General features: G+C 41.6%; 1 protein-coding gene across 3 annotated transcripts; it reads right to left on the reverse strand.

The window, feature by feature from the left end:
• Positions 1 to 6,834: 6,834 nt before the first annotated feature.
• Positions 6,835 to 17,008, reverse strand: LOC133883669 (cyclic nucleotide-gated ion channel 1-like). 3 transcript variants are annotated; one of them, XM_062323042.1, is made up of 8 exons: positions 16,873 to 17,008; positions 16,002 to 16,085; positions 13,942 to 14,479; positions 13,278 to 13,490; positions 12,072 to 12,361; positions 11,867 to 11,978; positions 8,317 to 8,553; positions 6,835 to 7,899 (listed from the first exon to the last, which is right to left on the reverse strand). In XM_062323042.1, exons 2-8 carry the CDS (start codon positions 16,031 to 16,033, stop codon positions 7,186 to 7,188), a joined length of 2,136 nt encoding a protein of 711 aa, XP_062179026.1. In that variant the 5' UTR covers positions 16,034 to 16,085; positions 16,873 to 17,008; the 3' UTR covers positions 6,835 to 7,185. The 3 variants fall into 3 exon arrangements, with proteins under 3 accessions (XP_062179026.1, XP_062179024.1, XP_062179025.1); XM_062323040.1 differs by having other exon boundaries at positions 16,002 to 16,103; positions 16,873 to 17,004; XM_062323041.1 differs by having other exon boundaries at positions 16,002 to 16,103; positions 16,772 to 16,900.
• Between the last annotated feature and the right edge of the window lie 542 nt (positions 17,009 to 17,550).

Genomic DNA, 17,550 nt, shown 5'->3' on the forward strand with positions numbered 1-17,550 from the left:
AGTAAAAAAGAGAGGAATATATGGGATAAGCCTTATCATGCTTTTTAATAAATCCGTCTGTAAAAATAGTACAGATGGCTTATTACTTCGAGCTGTCTGTACTACTACCATTAGCACAGATGGCTTTTTATTAAAAGTCATCTGTACAAATAGTACAGACGGGTCATAACTACGAGCCGTATGTACTGTTGATTTTCCAGCAAAACATTGAAGCTTACAAAAATCATAAATAATCCATATAGACTCCAAATGAGAAGAAATTTATAAGTAAATTTATGATTAAATCTGTACTATCACATTGTGTGGGTACTCATCATAACTAATTCATACGAACTCCAAATTAATGAGATGAAAATTTTAAGTAAAATCATAACTAATTCATTGTTACATATTACATTGCAATATATAGGTACATAATAATTGAGTAACATCATACAACAATAACAATAAGCCCTTCTTGATGATCGACGCGCAGATAGCAAGCGGCCCCGGTCGGAAGTTGTTCTTCGTTAATGGCGATGCCATCTCCAGGAGGGTACTCCTCAAATTGATTATACTCTTCTTTGTCCACAACATTCTCAACTCCGGCAATCCTTCTTTTTCCCTGAAGGACTACGTTAAGCTTTGAATTTGCCGGGTCTTGCACATAAAATACCTGGACAACTTGCTTGGCAAGTACAAATGGTTCGTCTTTGTATGCGACACATTTGAGGTCGATAGTAGTCATTCCGTACTTGTCTACCTTAACACTTGATATTGTGACCCAACGACACCAAAAGAGGGGGATCTTAAAACGTACATATTCGAGTTCCCAAATCTCTTCTATGTACCCATAGTACGCACAGACCTCACAACATTTGTCCTGTAAGGCATCTATGCGCACACTGTTGTTCTGCACCGTGCTCTTACTATCGCGTGCTTTTGGTATAAAAAGTGTACCCATTTATGTCATATACTTAAAATATCATGACTGTGTGACTTGGCCATCTTGCCAACCAGCCAATATTATCCCCTATTAAACTATTATTACTGAATCGCACTGCCAACCAGTTGTGAAGCTGCGGTTGTGCTATTTTATGATCCAAGCCTCCGTACAGCCTAGATTCTCTCTACATAGCACGTCCTTATGCACTTCGATATGTGGGGCTACTTCATTCATGTGTTGCAAGACCGTGAAATGGGCTTTAGATAACGCAACAAAGTCAGCAATGATTGATTTCCTACCTATGGTCTCCTTGCCATCCAGTCTCCCCTCATGGCGAGACATGAGCACACCAATTGGTTTGAGCTGCTCCATGTAATCGATACAGAACTCGACTACCTCTTTGGTTGTGTAACATTGGACGATGCTGCCCTCCGGATGATATCGATTCCGTACATACTTCTTGAGAATTCCCATGTACCTCTCAAATGGGTACATCTGACGTAGGAATACTGGACCGCATATCTTTATTTCTCTCACGAGGTGAATGATAACATGTACCATGATATCGAAAAATGACAGAGGAAAGTACATCTCAAGATGACACAGTGTCTTCACCACATCAGCTTGTAAAACATCAAGTACTTCGGGATCGATGACCTTCTAAGAAATTGTGTTGAAGAAGTAACACAACTTGGTGATTGTGTCTCGGAGATAGGTCGGCTGGATATTTTGGATTGCAACAGGAAGCATCTGTGTCATCAACACGTGACAATCATGGGACTTCATGCCAACCAATTTCAAATCTTGCATCAAAACAAGTTTCAAGATGTTGGCAGAGTAACTGGACGGAACTTTCACACCATGCAAGCACCGGCACAGTTCGGTTCTCTCAGCCTTTTTCAAATTATAGCAGGCTGGAGAAAGCCTCGTTCTACCTTTTTCGGAGGCATCAGGTGCCAACTCAGGCCTGATATTCAAATCAACCAAGTCAAGCCTTGCGTTGTGGCTGTCCTTCATCTTGCCTGAAATATTAAGTAAAAGACCAACCAAGCTTTCACACACGTTCTTCTCTACATGCATGACGTCGATGCAGTGGCGAACTTAAAGGTGCTTCCAATATGGTAGCTCCCACAATATCGATCTCTTATTCCACATGCCACCGGTATCCTTAGATTCTTTACCCCCCTTTCCAAATACAACATCGATATCTTTAACTATATTGTGCACCTCTTGACCACTGTGGTGCTTTGGACATAAATCTCTCTCCTTCATTCCATCGAATTGTTCCTTCATGCTGAAGTACGGATGATACCTATTAAGGAACCTACGGTGGCGCATGAACACCATTTTGAACGAGTTGGGCAGCCACATACTCGCGGTACCATCTAAGCAATGAGGGCATGCCGTGTCTGCTTGTTTACTCTGGCCCGAAAGGTTACGTAGTCTAGGCAAATCATTGATCGTGCAGAACAACATGGAGTGTAGCGTGAAATTCTCCCTTTTGTACGCATCCCATACTTGCGCCCCTTCGTTCCACAATATTTTTAGATCTTCCACCAATGATCTTAGGTATACATCAATATCGTTCCCAAGTTGTTTCGGGCCTTGGATAAGCAGCGTCATCATCAAGTACTTCCGCTTCATACACAGCTAAGGAGGTAGGTTGTAAATACTGAGAACAACTGACCAAGTGTTGTGCCTGTTGCTCATGTTCCCAAAAGGATTCATCCCGTTCGTGCTCAAAGCAAACCTTATATTCCTCGGTTCTGCACCAAAGTCATCGAAGATCGTGTCGATGTTTCTCCACTGGGGAGAATTGGCAGGGTGCCTTAGCTTTCCATCTTGCTTGCGGCCCTCCGAGTGCCAGCACAACAATTCAGCCTCTTTTCGATTCGCAAACAGATGCTTAAGACGCGGAATTATAGGCAAATACCACACCACCTTAGCAGGAATTCCTTTTTGTACCTCGTCGTCATCTAATTGACTCTTACACTTGTATCGGGATGCTTTAAACACTGGACATGATTGCAAGTCTGATAGATCTTTATGGTACAGGATACAGTCGTTCGGACATGCATGTATCCTTTCTACATCTATCCCCAATGGACAAAGAACCTGCTTTGCTTCGTATGCGTTTTTGGGCAGCTCGTTTCCATTTGGAAACATGTCCGATAAGAGTTCTAATAGCGTCGTGAAACTCTTTTCTGACCAACCATCGCTTGCTTTCAATTTAAGCAGTTCAAGCACGGATGACAACTTTGTGTATTCCGGTTTGCATCCAGGGGACAACGGCTTCTCCCAGTCCTCGATCAAGCACATGAATCTGTTAAAGTCTCTCTAAGTCCTCAAGTTCACATCTGCATCGGCTAGCATCTAATCCAACCTATCATCGTCGCCTGCATCACCACAGTCATCATCATTTGCACCAAATTCCTCCTCATCTTCTCTTCTTACGTCGACTTCGGGTTCTTCGACGATACCAATATCTTCATATAACACATTCTGCTCTTCACCATGTTTGGTCCAACACGTGTAGTCCAGTTTGAAGCCCTTGATAATCAAGTGCGTTTGGATCTGTAGGGCTGCGTTCTGTCTAAAAAAGGATCTTTCATTTTTACAATCACAACAAGGACAATATATAAATTTTAACACACTTCTCCAATCGATCCTCCTCGACAGCTTCTAGAAAAGCCATCACACCATCAAGGTACCATTGGTTCGTACGAGAACCGTACATCCAACCACGATCCATCTACAATGTACGAAGTAAATTAATGTCAAATCAACCTAATAAAATAGAGCAACCAATATTTTGATCAAAAAAATGAAGCTACCATGCATGCATGCATGAATGAACCATACAAATGACAATTAATTCAAAAATAATTAATAATTACCGTTATATTAATTATATAAATGAATGCCTAAAATAAGGGCAAACATGAATTCAAAATTTGTTATTAAATACTACAGTTATTGATAATTTTATGTTTATATACCAAAAATCCAAAATTTATCTACATTAACACTAGATTAAAGCTAGCCATTTATACTATCACATAATTAAACCTTCATCTATACTTTGAACTTCATATATATACCTAGAACAACTACTATATTCTAGATCATCATAAAAAAAAATCTAAGTCTAGCTAGATATACATATAGTTGATCTCTCAAGACTAAATTAGAACACAAATCTATATCATCTAATGATAGAACAAAACTATGATAATATAGAAAAAATCTAGATCTAGATCTATATCTAACTAGCTCTCTAAACTAAACTCTAGACCATCTAAAATAAAATAGAGCATAATGCTTACCTTGGAGTAACAAATGCCAATGAATCTTCAAGTTTTTACTGAAATCTAACAATTTTTTTTATTATCAAAATTGTCCTCTCCCTCCAAAAGCTGCGCACAAATAATTCACTATCCGGCGCCACTGTTCTGCTTCGATTTAGAGGTAGGGGATGATGTACTGCTAATAATACAGACGGCTTCATCTTCAGAGCCGTCTGTACTAAAGTGTCCCATCTCCTCCCAGCTATTTTCTCAGATGGCTCATGTTTGGAGCCGTCTGTGATATTCTTTATAGTACATACAACTACAAATACGAGCCATCTGTTATTAATATTACAGACGGCTCCAATTCAGAAACCGTCTGTACTAAAAGCCTCCCACCCCTTCCGGAGGGGTCTACTCATTATCATAGACGGATCTTGTTTAGAGCCGTCTGTGATAATCTTTGCACAGACGGCTCTACAGAATCGTCTGTATATGAGCATCTACTAAATCATTTATGTAGTAATGAACCTTTGAATAGGGTACACCAAAACACAACCACCCCTAAAAGAGGAACACCAGAGAAGGAGAGCCCAAGAACGAACCCGTACCTAAAATTTGAAACGACATTTGGACACCAGAGAAGAAACAACATTGAAAATTTGAGAAAAAGCAGAGTCTATGTGGACAGTGTTAAAAACAATCTTTTTTAAGAACAAACGACACCAGTGAAACGTCCACATGTTTCAAAAGACATGGAAAATGGCATGATTGCAGAAGGACACCGGAATTGACATTCATGATGATCAGTGACTTGCGTATATATATGCAGCAAAGTGTCTCCGCCCTATCGTCAGTTGCATGCACGCATATAATTCCAAGATTAATTACGCATTGGTCCCGAAACGATACTTCTATCTATGATGCACAACTCCAATTATATTGTCCATAGTTATACGAGTTCCAGTATAACTTTTCTTGGGCCTCACTCGTCAGAAATTCAGAACAAAGGAAAAAAATTATGATAAAAGCTCGTGTAAACATTATTCCTTTTAGAGAACTTCATTGCTAAATAGTCTTAGTGTATGTAGATACTCCCCGATCAAAATGGGCAGCATATGAGGGAGACTACCATCCAAATTATGGTTCTGAGCTGAACCTTATCAAGATCCAAGTATCCACAATTATTTTTTGATCGCTTGTCTCACTTCTGTGAACGTGTTTTCTCTCCAATTGCGCTACAAACTAAACTCTCAATCTGTGGTTCTAAGCTGAACCTTATCTAAATACCCTTTGATTTTCCTTTTCCCCCCAGTAAACTGGCCATATTTTTTTTCTTCTTTTCTTGTGTAAATTGAACTTGAACCTGGAATTCCCCAAGGTTAATGAACTTTTTCCTTTGTTTTTCTTTCAAATCACGAGAGAAATTTTCAAATATATTTCTTCTCATAATTTGGTCCATGGTCATAACCTATGCCGTCCTAATAATTTGAAGGGTTGGGGCGCACCTACCAGCTCTCATATTTGGTGAACAGTGATAGCCTCGCGTGTCCAATTAACCAATCTACCACACCCTGGCACGTTTGTCTTCCGAAACCAAGAGAAAACGGAACTGGTCACACTCAACCCTGGACCGTGACAGGAAAGGCTCAACTGCGCTGTTGCCTGAGCCCGACCGATGTGCGAGCCGTGGACAAAGATCGCATGAGTTTTGGCTCCAAATGGTATCACAGTGGAGCAATCACTTGCACAGTACGAGAAGCATAACTGGTCGACGTACAAAACTATATTTTGAGCCACTTACAGCAATACGAGTCATATTGAATACGAGTGAATAACCGCTTAGGGTACCAAGTACTAGCAACAATTCGTAGCATTATTCCTGGAAAGAGCATGTAACCCAACTTAACAAAAGGAAACCAGCACCGCGCACCGGACAGCAGCCATGCAATTGCAAGCAAAATAGTTTATCATTTCACCCTGTTGCAACAGCAGAAGGATCCTAGTTCTAGTCCGGACAGGTATGCCACGTCATTAGGGATGTTAATGGGATCCGATCCTCGATGTCTCGAGGGGAATTCCTATATTAGGGAATGAGGATGAGGAAATTTCGTCACCCGCGGGGATATAAATGGTACAAATCATATCCCCATTCTCGTTTCCCCACGGAGACCCGTTTCGACCCAGCGGTGGTGGCCCAGGCGTGCGCGACCGGCCCAGGCGGGCGCTAGCGTGCAGCTCAGCCAAGCACGGCCTGGCGCAATAGCACGGTGCGGATCGACCCAGTGGGTGGCCTCAACTCAATGGGCTGCCTCGGCCCAGGTAGGCGGAAACAGGTTCCCGTTGGGTCTCCATTCTCCGCGCGGGGACGGAGATAGGGAGAAAATAGTCCCTGCAAGCAAGGACAGAGAATTTTTCTTCGTGTGGGGACAGAGATGAAGAGCCATTCCCCGACGGGAAATTCCCCATTGACATCCCTACATGTCATCTTCTCGACATGCCGAATGGATCACAGACTACCATGGCTGCCAGAAAAATCAAGGTGTCAGGAAGGCCTAAAAAGCTTGGTATAGACTGTCCCCTGCCAGAAACGTATTGTACCACCAAACTTGCAGCAATCCATTCCATATTATGTCAATATATACGGCGGTCGATGATGCCCCATATATTTTACATATCACTTGTCAGCTACATTCACAATGTGGGAACAAGAAAAAGGAGCGCTCGCTATACATTTTGTGCGTATACATTACTAGTCACATCTATGTCAACCAAGCACATACAACGCTAACCTTTTTAGCTAAGGCATATACAGAGTAACTTGAAAACTCCAAAACAAGCAGTCATCTACATTACTCAATAGTTACGCTATTGTGGTATTCTTTTTGCCTTTGGGCGTGCAAACTTCAAGCAGCATCAGCAAGTAGAACTGCACAAGTCACGTGCCTGCAAAGAGAAGGCACAAGTGCAGAACTACTGCTGCTCTGCGGAAAAGTTGGGCTCAGCTGGCTTTTGTAGCAACCTTGCAGGCACTCTTTCCTGCAGCCGAGCCTTGCGAGTGGCATTTCTCCTCAAGATTCGGATCATGTTTCCAGAAAAACGAGAAGCGTATATTGCTGCCAAAAAGCTGAGAGAGGTAGGGCCGTCGTTCGCAATCGCGAATTGCAGCCTCTTCTCCTTCAGCCTCTTCTCCTTCTCACGTAAAGAATCTTCAATCTTCTTTCTGCAGTACCTGTGCCAGGCTGCCTGTATAAAACAAGCGGCCCAGGTTCTCCACTGCGGTGAGTATAACCTGAAAGTGTGCTGGAGCTTTTTGCTGTGGAGTCGTCGGAACTGAGTGGCCACAAACTTCAAGTCTTCAGCCCTCAGAGCAAAAGCTTCTACTTCGGACATAGTCTTCACTGTCCTTGTTGAGCTGGGGAGGCTGGATGTTGATGTGGGGTCAAGAGCCCAGGTGAGGAGCTCTTCACCGCAGAAATCTCCACCTTTCAGCACATCGGAGTTGAAAAAGCCAGTTCTTCCACCATTTGTCGTCATGCTCATCAGATTTCCTCTCATTAGGAAGAGCATTTCATTTACTGGATCCCCTTCGCGAACGACACAGCTGCCTTCTGTGTATAGAACGGGCTTTAGGCGGTCACACATGGCATTCAGGAGTTGATCATCCATGTTTTCAAACATTGGAACCTGGAAACAATGAATGCAGCAAGAAAACATTCACGATGACCATAGGATAGAAGATCAACCCATTTATCAAAATATATATGCTTCTGCTGCACTAAATTCCAGGGGTCCTATGGAAATGAGTACCCAAACGCTAGGACCATGATGTGCTGTGGTGCTAGTAAACTTTATAGGATTGTGTAAATCTAAGGTACTGAAATTCAAATTGCATGTAGAGAAGGAACAAAAGTTGGATTATGTCACCGTATCCAATTCGTCCTTTCCCTGGAAACACAACACTAACACTAAAAGAAGAGATAATTTTACAAATCTGAAGCAGATCACTGATTTTTCTAAAACTGGCTCAGCCCCAGGATAAATGATTACTGATAAGCGATAGCCAGCAGGTTACTCTGGGAACAAAAACATGTGAGAACATACCCTCATGAGAAGTGATAAACAAAGATGCCGTTTTATATCCATCCTAAGATCTTTGGGGAGGTTCATAAGGAGGTGCTCTTCATCTACCCCACTTGTTTCTTGCCATCTATACTGTTCATAACGCCGTATTCTTTCCTTGAGGTTTTCAGGAAGCAGTCGATATGACATCCACTGATCTGTGTCACGACTTTTCACTCTCATTTCTTCTATTCTCAGAGAGGCTGACTGCAAATAAGTCTGCGACAAGACGGAAAAATACAGTTAGAGCATTGTCAACTGTCAGCAAAAACTTATTGATTGTGAATTTAAGATTCTGCAGTAGGGATCCTTATTTCAAATTCTTTCTTGCAAGATCAAGGAAATTAGCCTCTTGCTTCTATTTTGGAAACCTGAACCATTTTTCTACGAACACTATTGCTGGTGTTAGCCTCAGCAAGATTCTGTTAGCCAAAGCAACTCCTGAACCAATTTCCAACCAAGATTATGCTGGTATTTAGCCTCACAATGGTGAGCCTGGACAGCTGATATGAGGCACCACAAGGTTCCATCTCTTTAACCATGTACTGGACCTTCTCTCACATCTCACAACTAGTGGCACAGGGCGACCGGTTCAGTTTTCTAAAGATCATTTGATCCAGTTTTTCAGTTGTGTAATTTAATCACAAATATTCTATTTTCCCCTGGGATACATGTAGTCTAGCATTTAAGTGCTCTCCAGTTGATTATGTAGCTATCATAGTCATAACATAGTAAATTTAAAATAAAAAAAATAAAAATAACACAATGTTCAAAATTTAGATTTCTGATTTGATACATGTTTTATTGATCATGACTTAAACAATAACAATTGTTGGACAGTTAGTATTGGAGTCCAATAGAAGTTTGTCTGTTATAGTGAAATTAGAGGTAGTTCCATATCTAATAGAAGTCCTAGTCCTAGTTAGACAAGAGTCTTATTTCGAATCTATTGTAATCCTGAGTACTATAAATACAAGACGCGAAGGGTCCTAAAGGCCATCACACTATTTTTCCCCTCTCAAAATTCTACATGGTATCAAAGTCTAATTAACAGCATACCAACAATTCCACTGCCGCACCATCATTCCACGCCACAACTAGACCCGCAACAATCTCATTGCCGCCAAGTGGGACGCTGTTCTTGAAGTTTTAGTCGTCGGTGGCCACCTCTCGCACACGTGGGGGCCCGCTCAGTGCTGGGCTGCCGCCTGCCGCCATTGCCACTGGTGTTACATATGGTTATTGTTGTCACCAGCGTCATGCGGGCTGCCACAAGCTATGCCGCTGCTACCTGCAGACACACGAGGCCACCTGGATCATTGCTGCTTTTCCATCTCCAGGTAGGCGACTCCCACTGCTGCTGCTAATGCTGCAGCACAGGTGGGGTGATGCGGGGCCGCCATTAGGAAAAGAGGAGAGGTAGGGAGGGAGGTAGCCTTGGGTGTGGATCTATCAAGAGGAGAAAAGTGCTGCTCATTTTAGCCGCTGCTCATGTTAGTTATACCTGATAGGAGAGCTCAGCTTAACAGTTGGTTCAATCCAAGAAAGGAAAGAGAAAACAGGGAGCTTTGCTGTTTTGAATCTGAGAGAGGAAAGTAGAAGGCAGTAGAGTTAAAAAAACGACCCTGTGCTGTCCTGAGCCAATTTTGAGCTTGTTGTTGCTACTGCCTTTGATCGATCGGGTGGTGGGTTGCTACTGGTTACTCCTGTTGATTGACAACCTAAACTAAGACTGTGATTATCTTCTTCGTAAATGTGATTATCAAGGTATGTTGAAGGTTGCTTTGATTGTTGGTCATGGAAGACGCATGGGGTCGCGAGCATAATGTGTCGATTGGTTGTCTCAATGATGGTCATGGTGGCAGGTGCAGGAGGTAGATCATCTAATGGTGAAGGCTTAGGTGTTGACAACTTATGGTGGATGGTATGATAGTGATAAATGCCATTGATGTTGGCATAGGTGTTGGCATGGGGAACGGAGGTGGTTGTGGCACACAAGAGTATGGTGCAGAGTCCGTGACGGTGGTACACTCAGTAGTGACAGAGTGGTTAGCTAGCTAGTCATGATCTCGGTGGAGTCTGGCTGTGATGACAATACTGGTGCATGCAGAAAGCATTGGTGCTGGAATTGGTAGATGGTGAAGGCTGGGGTGACCAGTAGCAAGTGGTATAGGTGGCCGAGATCAAAGCTGGGGCTCTGTGGGTAGATGTGGTGGAGGCCAAAATGGCTGGGGCGTCCTGGTAATTGGTGGAGCTGTGGATTTGGTGGTCACTGAGATGGTGTAGGTGATTGCATCGATGGTGATGACACTGATGGTAAGTGCAGCGATGATGGTCCTTGAGATGCTGATGTTGGTCATGCACGGCACTAATGGTGGTCTTTGTGGCAATGGAGGATGCAAAGGCTTAGGCAAAGGTAAGGGCTGTAAAAAAAAAGCTTGAGGCTCGCAAGTCGGCACAATTAGAAGAACAGATGAACTCGAACTGGTGACCGAGAGACGTGCGGAGACAACAGGCAGACATGCAAGAGCTCTAGAACAAAGGTGGAGGGCAAGCCAATCGATTTCACATGACAGTTTGGACAGGGTAGTAGAGATCCAATCGACATATCAGAGATAAGAACCAAACTACTGACCAGAGAAAGGAAACATCTATCAACAATGTGTTATCACTTAGCACAGTCCAAGGAGATTAGATGTTGGAGACTGAATTATCTCTCCCAAAGGCACAGAGCAATGTAAATTTGGTGGTGGCTATGAACAGGTCTAGATACGAACCTGCTTAGATACTATGAAGGATCATAGAATTCGAAGGAACAATTGTTTGATGGCATTGCTTGAGCCTTGGTGGACTATATAAAGTACAAGGTGACTAGGATTACAAGTAAATCTACTAAAGATATGGAAGGAACCACATCGAATAAAATCATAACCGATCCTATTCTCTAATAGTCTTGACATAGAAATCACATACTCTAACAGAGGGTAGAGTTACTGTTATAGATATTATTTTATTCCCTAATCACAGCATATCTGTACAGCTGTTATTGCGATCCTAAAGGATCATTGTAAATCTCCTGAAATCACTCCTAAAGGATCTCCTGTAATCACTCCTTTATGGATATAAATATATGGAGCCCTGCGGCTGGCATTCCCAAAATATCTCTCTCCTTCCTTTCTTACAGTTACTGTTACAGTTCTATAAATGCCTTTGTCTATTAGAGTAACATAATAGTAGTTTTTTTTTCTCGAATGCGCAGGAGAGCTGCGTGTCATTCCATTAATAGAAGAAAAGTTTACAACAAAACAAAAGACCAAAATAGTTTGAGTTTGTTATCTGGAGTCCCATCCTAATTCGAGTCTGTTGTAACCTCAAGTAACATAAATAAAGGGCGTGGGGGTGAGCCCAACACACAATTTTCCTCTCCTAAACATCTATAACATTTTATTATTTCATTCCAAGACTTGTATAGTTTCTTCAATTAAAATCAAGAAAACGGAAGTTCCTAGCTATCAGTATTAAATGTGTTTACCTGCACATTACCGATCAGCAGTGCAAAAAGAACTAAGCCTGATATTGAGACAAAAACTGCAAATAAATTCTCCCATGCATAAGTGCTTGTTTTCAGGTTTTGGCCAAGAGAACTGCGGTGACAAGAGCAAGACATAAATACAAGTGTCAGCTATCCATATCTTGGTTAAAAACGTAAATATATTGAAGTTGTCTTTTGGACACACCTAAGATTTTGCAGACCCCACCAAACACAGAAGAATAATTTCACAAAGAAACTTCTTGATTGTGATATATTTTTTATTGCTGGCGCATAAATTCCAAAGAATGGATCTGGAAGATTGTTTGGCGGATTAGATAATTGGCAGAAAGTACTTAAGAAAGCATTTTGACCATCCTTATCATCAACCCCACAGTACAAATATGCAGGATTACATCCCCTATTATTTCTACACTGCTCTCTCCAGCAGGAATCTTGACGTTGAATAGAAAGCAAGTACCACACAGCTCCAAGGACCTGCAACAATTGAAAGATTAGATTCAAATATTACATTGCACTTCTCAAAAGTAGCCCGCTATGAAGCACTGAATAGCAATATGAAAGCACTAGGCATGTGGAAGGGCAGCACTAGCACCTAATCTCCACCTAGGTGGGCTAGGCGGAACTACATATTTTAGAATTGATTTCAGAAAGCTAGAGACTTTAAGCCAAATTATTGCAATGAGCTATAGGGTCCACCGTCCAGCCTCACATATCTCTTTGGCTCTTTCCATTCAACAAGGGTGGGAGGTGTGGCTGGACGGTGGAACCAGGATGTTATGTTTGCAACGACCTGTAGCTCAGCGCAATGTGAACTCGAATCTTAAATCTTCCTCGACAGTTTTGCCAAAATTCCTTTCGTGAAATTTAACCAAAGTATGTATGTAATTTACAATATTTAACCGGAGTAAATTGCATATTGTGTCTCAAACTTATCTCACCTTTTCAATAAGATTCATGGACTTTATAATCGTCTTGGTAGGTTTGTGACCTAGAAAATTTCTCAGTCTAAATGTCCAATCAGAAGATGATAATGAAAATTTCTCAGTCTAAATGCTAAATGATACAGTGTTGCTTATGGCTCAGTTGTGGCATCAATAGAGATGTTTGAGTTCATATAACAGTGCAATTCAAATTATATTACACACAATCCAACACTAGCTTCCATCAACCAGGATAGATGATTTTATTAAACTTTTACAAGATTAGGGGTCTACAAGGAACATTATAGGGTGCATGAACCTTCAAAAGTTTATAGGTCAATTTGGAAAAGTAGAAACAACAAAGTACCACGAGTGAATGCATGACAAAATTTCACAGTTTTTTAATCTGTTTGTAATACACGAAATTGCTCTGGTTTTCACCATTCATGCGCTATGAATACAGCACTCACATGGCTGGCAAGCATGTAAAGTACAAGGTTGAAAGCAGCGCCAGCCCCCGCTGTCTCTGTAATCACCCCAGCAGATCTTGTGATTTGGAGATATAGCGGTCTTATCCGGATTAACCGAGGCACATATTGGCATATAATCATAAGCATCAAGACATTTTTAGCTTTCATAACCTCCATGACTTGAAGTTTAGGTAGCACAACCAAAATAACCACCTGGTAACAAAACTATCATGATTACAAACTTAACTATAGAACAAGATAAAAAGACGCATAAACCTTAAGTAAATGCACCATCAGGACATCAAACTTACAGAAGAATCATCAAATAGAAAGATAACCTTGTTCATGATCTACATTTATCTCAACAATTATTTCCAATATGTGGATTACAACGTAACAGTATAACTTTAAACAGGCCAACAGATTCTACTTCTACGCATTTCTTACAAATAGACTACTAAAAGTGCATCGATATGTTGGTTCATGTATGCCAACATACCATCATAACTTCCCGTCATCAATATATAGTATTGTGACTGTAAAGAGCATTTCTTATGATGTTATCAAATATCCTCAAAAGAGCTTAACAATGTATATTGTAAAGAACATTTTCTATGATGCTATCAGATAGTTCTGTAGACCAAGCGCGTGGCATACAAAGTACCTGAGGGAGGGGTAGAACAGCGAAGACATCAATAAAAAAATATGTTGATAAATACCGCTTTGTTATTGCATATCTATTCTCGATCAAGACACCCCGCCCAAATGCTGTAGGAGAAGATGTGATAAAGCCTGTCCGGAACTGAAATATGATATGGAGTATGTAGAAAATATCGGTGAAAAAGCGCAGAACACTTGCTGTGATTTCCAAATTTCTATCCAAATACCAGCAAGGTTTTCCATCATTGATAACTGGGATATACAAGAACAATGGGTCCACTGAAACTGCAAATATACATGATATCACAAATATCTTGTTCCATTTTTGCAGAAATGGTCCTTGAGGATGAAGAGTTCTTGTTGCAGACTTTCTTTCGTCCAGCATTGATCTATTTGGGGTTTCTGAGTGCAAAAGATTTCCCAGGAATGCAAAAACTCTGGCAGTTCTTTCTTTAAGCGAACTGAAAACTGAAACATCATTTCTATGTGGCACAACTATGTTCTCTGAACTAACAGACTGCTCGGATCTCCAGTCCTGAAATCTGCACATATCATAAACCAAACAAAATACTCAGAACAATTGTCTTATATGAAGTTTCCCCAATCACCAATTAACTGGTCATTATTCTTTAATCAAAACCTTAATTGGATCCCTGCATTTTTAATTTTCATTAATCAGGTTCCCATATGCCCGAAATTCTACTCTTACTTCAGTAGTTCAGTTGGGCCATGTCCATTAAATCCCATAATGGATCGAATGTTCCATGCCAGTGTGTTGTGGCACACTATGCTTACATGGAAAACCACATCGAGCCTCTTGTGGATACATGCATACCACATTATCTACCTTGAGCTGATGGAAAAAGGCACCTCATTGAGTACTTGAGTAACTTGACAGGACATGATGGAGGATACCAAAATGAAGCCGAAATGAAAATGGGTTCAGTTGATCAATTCGAAAGTATAGGGGCCTGTAGTTCACAACAAGATAGCCACCACAAAGAACAGGGCCAGACAGCATGGCATGAGGTGTGGACTAGGGTACTAGAAGAGGGAGATAGACTAGAGTTGAACGAGACAGCTTTAGATGTGAGAGAGACTTACTCATCCTAGTTTAATTGACTACCGTGATACAATGCAGGCCTTTTCATAGGAAAAACTTGACCCCACAGAAACAAGCAATAAACTTAAGGAAATTTATCTCTATACATCTGTATGAAAATAAACTGTCTAATAAGGAAACTATTATTTTTACTCTAACTTCAAACCAACACTGCACTAGCACCCACCAAGCCATAATAGGATACAACTGGAGTTTCAAGTGGAGAAATGGAGCGAGCGGTGAAAACTTATTCGTACATAAAAGAGGCATCACAATTCTGTTAATAGCTATTTATATTCAGAGGGAAAAAGTTCAGCTTTCAACGGAAAGAGTGATCAACTTTGATCTTTAAAAGCTCAAGTTGCTCTTGTGGTCCCTCTACTTTCAAAACCATGAAACTTCTCTGACGGTTTGGCTGGATGGAAAACAATTTTGGCACTATGCAGCTTGCTGACATGGATATACATGGCATACAATTTTGGCCGTTAAAGGCATGGGTCAAGTCGAAGGATCTCACATATTTCGCGCCTTCTAGCTAAGTTGCCAGCAAGGATTCAGAAGTGAATTTGCCTTGGTTAGTTGATTATTCATAGAGCAAAAACCAAGTGCTTTCCCTAAATTTGTAATTGGCTAGATGATAACTACTATTTTTTTTCGCTTCCATCTGTAATTTTTTAATACATCATTGTTAATATATAAACAGTAGTGGACGATTCTACATAAGTAATTGGGATTCCTTGCCCGAGTGCATCTTGACCATTGAGTCCGCATCGGATGGCCTGGGTGGGCATTTGCATGATCTAACTCAAAATTTCATATTCACTAGATATGTTTCCTTACTTAGGATACTATCGCATTCTTCACATGTTTTTGTGCTGCTCACTTTCTATAATCCAAAACACTTTGACAAACTACTGTACTCCAGAAACTAGCCCAAACAACAGGGGATGGAAGAAACTGACCTCACATATCTGTCCTCTCTTCTCAACATCATTTCCCCTAAGTTAGCTGCTAGCACAACTAGATCAGTTCTTCAGGTGTGGTATCTGTATACATCAAATTCCCTGATGATTATCAAGAACAGCTGAGTAAGAGCAGCAACACTGGCACGCACAAAACAACAACAAGAAGAACTATCCTCACAAACATTCCAGTACTAAGATGAAATTGATAAACTTGAGCTATGCCACAACAGCCAAGTTGGTCTTTGTGTTACTAACAATCACAAGTCAACCTGAAAAGGAACTTCTACTGTGCTGTTGAGTGCTCAGATATTTTCAACCAGATGATTAGGTGGAAATTGGAACATTAATAGTGCCGGTAAGATTAAGGGGGTAAACTATCGCTCATGTCCATATCATTCAATTATAGAACTAGATTATTTCCGTCGATGATCTAATTGCTTCCACAGATAGCCTCAAAGCAGTAGTATGACCCACAACGGGTAATTCCAAAATAAGGCTCTCGGCCAATTAGCCGTCTGCCGGCCCAACGGCCTGTATTGGTCTCACACTTGAAAACCGCACATCACCAAAACCGTCAACCTCCACAACCACACCATTAGAGCCTACCTGCGGGAGCTCCAACTAGACAACAGATCAAAATTCCCGACGGACAGAGCAAACAAAGCAGCGCATCGGAGCAGCGAACAGACACCCGTACGACCATCTCCGCCCCGCAGCGAAACCCCAGCACTAGCTAACAAGTAACAACAACATAACCCACCAGTTACCTCGGAAAGGCGCTACACGCACCACTATCGCACCAAAACCAAGCCCGCGGCCAATTTAGGCGTCGATCCAGGCCGGAGAAAGGGTAGGGGCAAGAGCTTACCTAGAGTTTCGACTTGGAGGAGCGGACGCCTCCGACGCGGGGCGGTGGGAGCGAGGGAGAAGGCGGGTGGGGTGGGGGACACTTGGAGGAAGCTTCACGGGGTCTTCGCCGCATGATGGTGGTGGTAGTGGCGGGGGAAGGACAGGAAAGGAAAGGGGAGAGGTTGAGAACGGCGTGGACTCAGCAGCAGCAGGACGGCACGACCCGGCAACGGTCTGCTGCGCTGGCTTCAGCACGGACCACGGCGCTCGCCGGATGACGGATGGATCGCAATCAGTAAAATGCAGTGCCAAAGTAGAGTTTGGTTTTTATATGGGTTAATTCTAAATAGGTTGTTTAGATACGGTGTTTGGTTGATTATATAAGGTAATATATATTTTTATTTAGTTAGTGGTATATAATAGAATGATCTTATATAAGTTTATGTTTAAGTGAGCTTATCTTCAATCTACGAGGTGAGCTTACCTCCTAGTACCTGCACTTCGATGTTTCCAGTTTGCTTTGCTTTGCATTATTATTTTCTTTCCCAAATAATAATCTGATCGATTGAAAAAGGACTCCATCCATCAATTTCTTTCCAGGCAGGAAGTCACCAGGCAATCATATACATGCAAGCATATACAAGAATAATGAACGATAAACAAACACTGACAACACCGGTTTGCGAGAATGTAGCTT

This window comes from Phragmites australis, chromosome 10 (assembly GCF_958298935.1).
Source record: "Phragmites australis chromosome 10, lpPhrAust1.1, whole genome shotgun sequence".
Classification (NCBI taxonomy): domain Eukaryota; kingdom Viridiplantae; phylum Streptophyta; class Magnoliopsida; order Poales; family Poaceae; genus Phragmites; species Phragmites australis.

Bases quoted from the DNA above. Each gene is read 5' to 3' on its own strand.
- LOC133883669 (XM_062323042.1), bottom strand. From the start codon at position 16,033: ATGATGTTGAGAAGAGAGGACAGATATGTGAG. The intron at 13,491-13,941 runs GTACTTTGTATG...TTTTGTTACCAG, and splicing joins CTGTTCTACCCCTCCCTCAG to GTGGTTATTTTGGTTGTGCT. The intron at 8,554-11,866 runs GTAAACACATTT...GTCTTGTCGCAG, and splicing joins TGCTGATCGGTAATGTGCAG to ACTTATTTGCAGTCAGCCTC.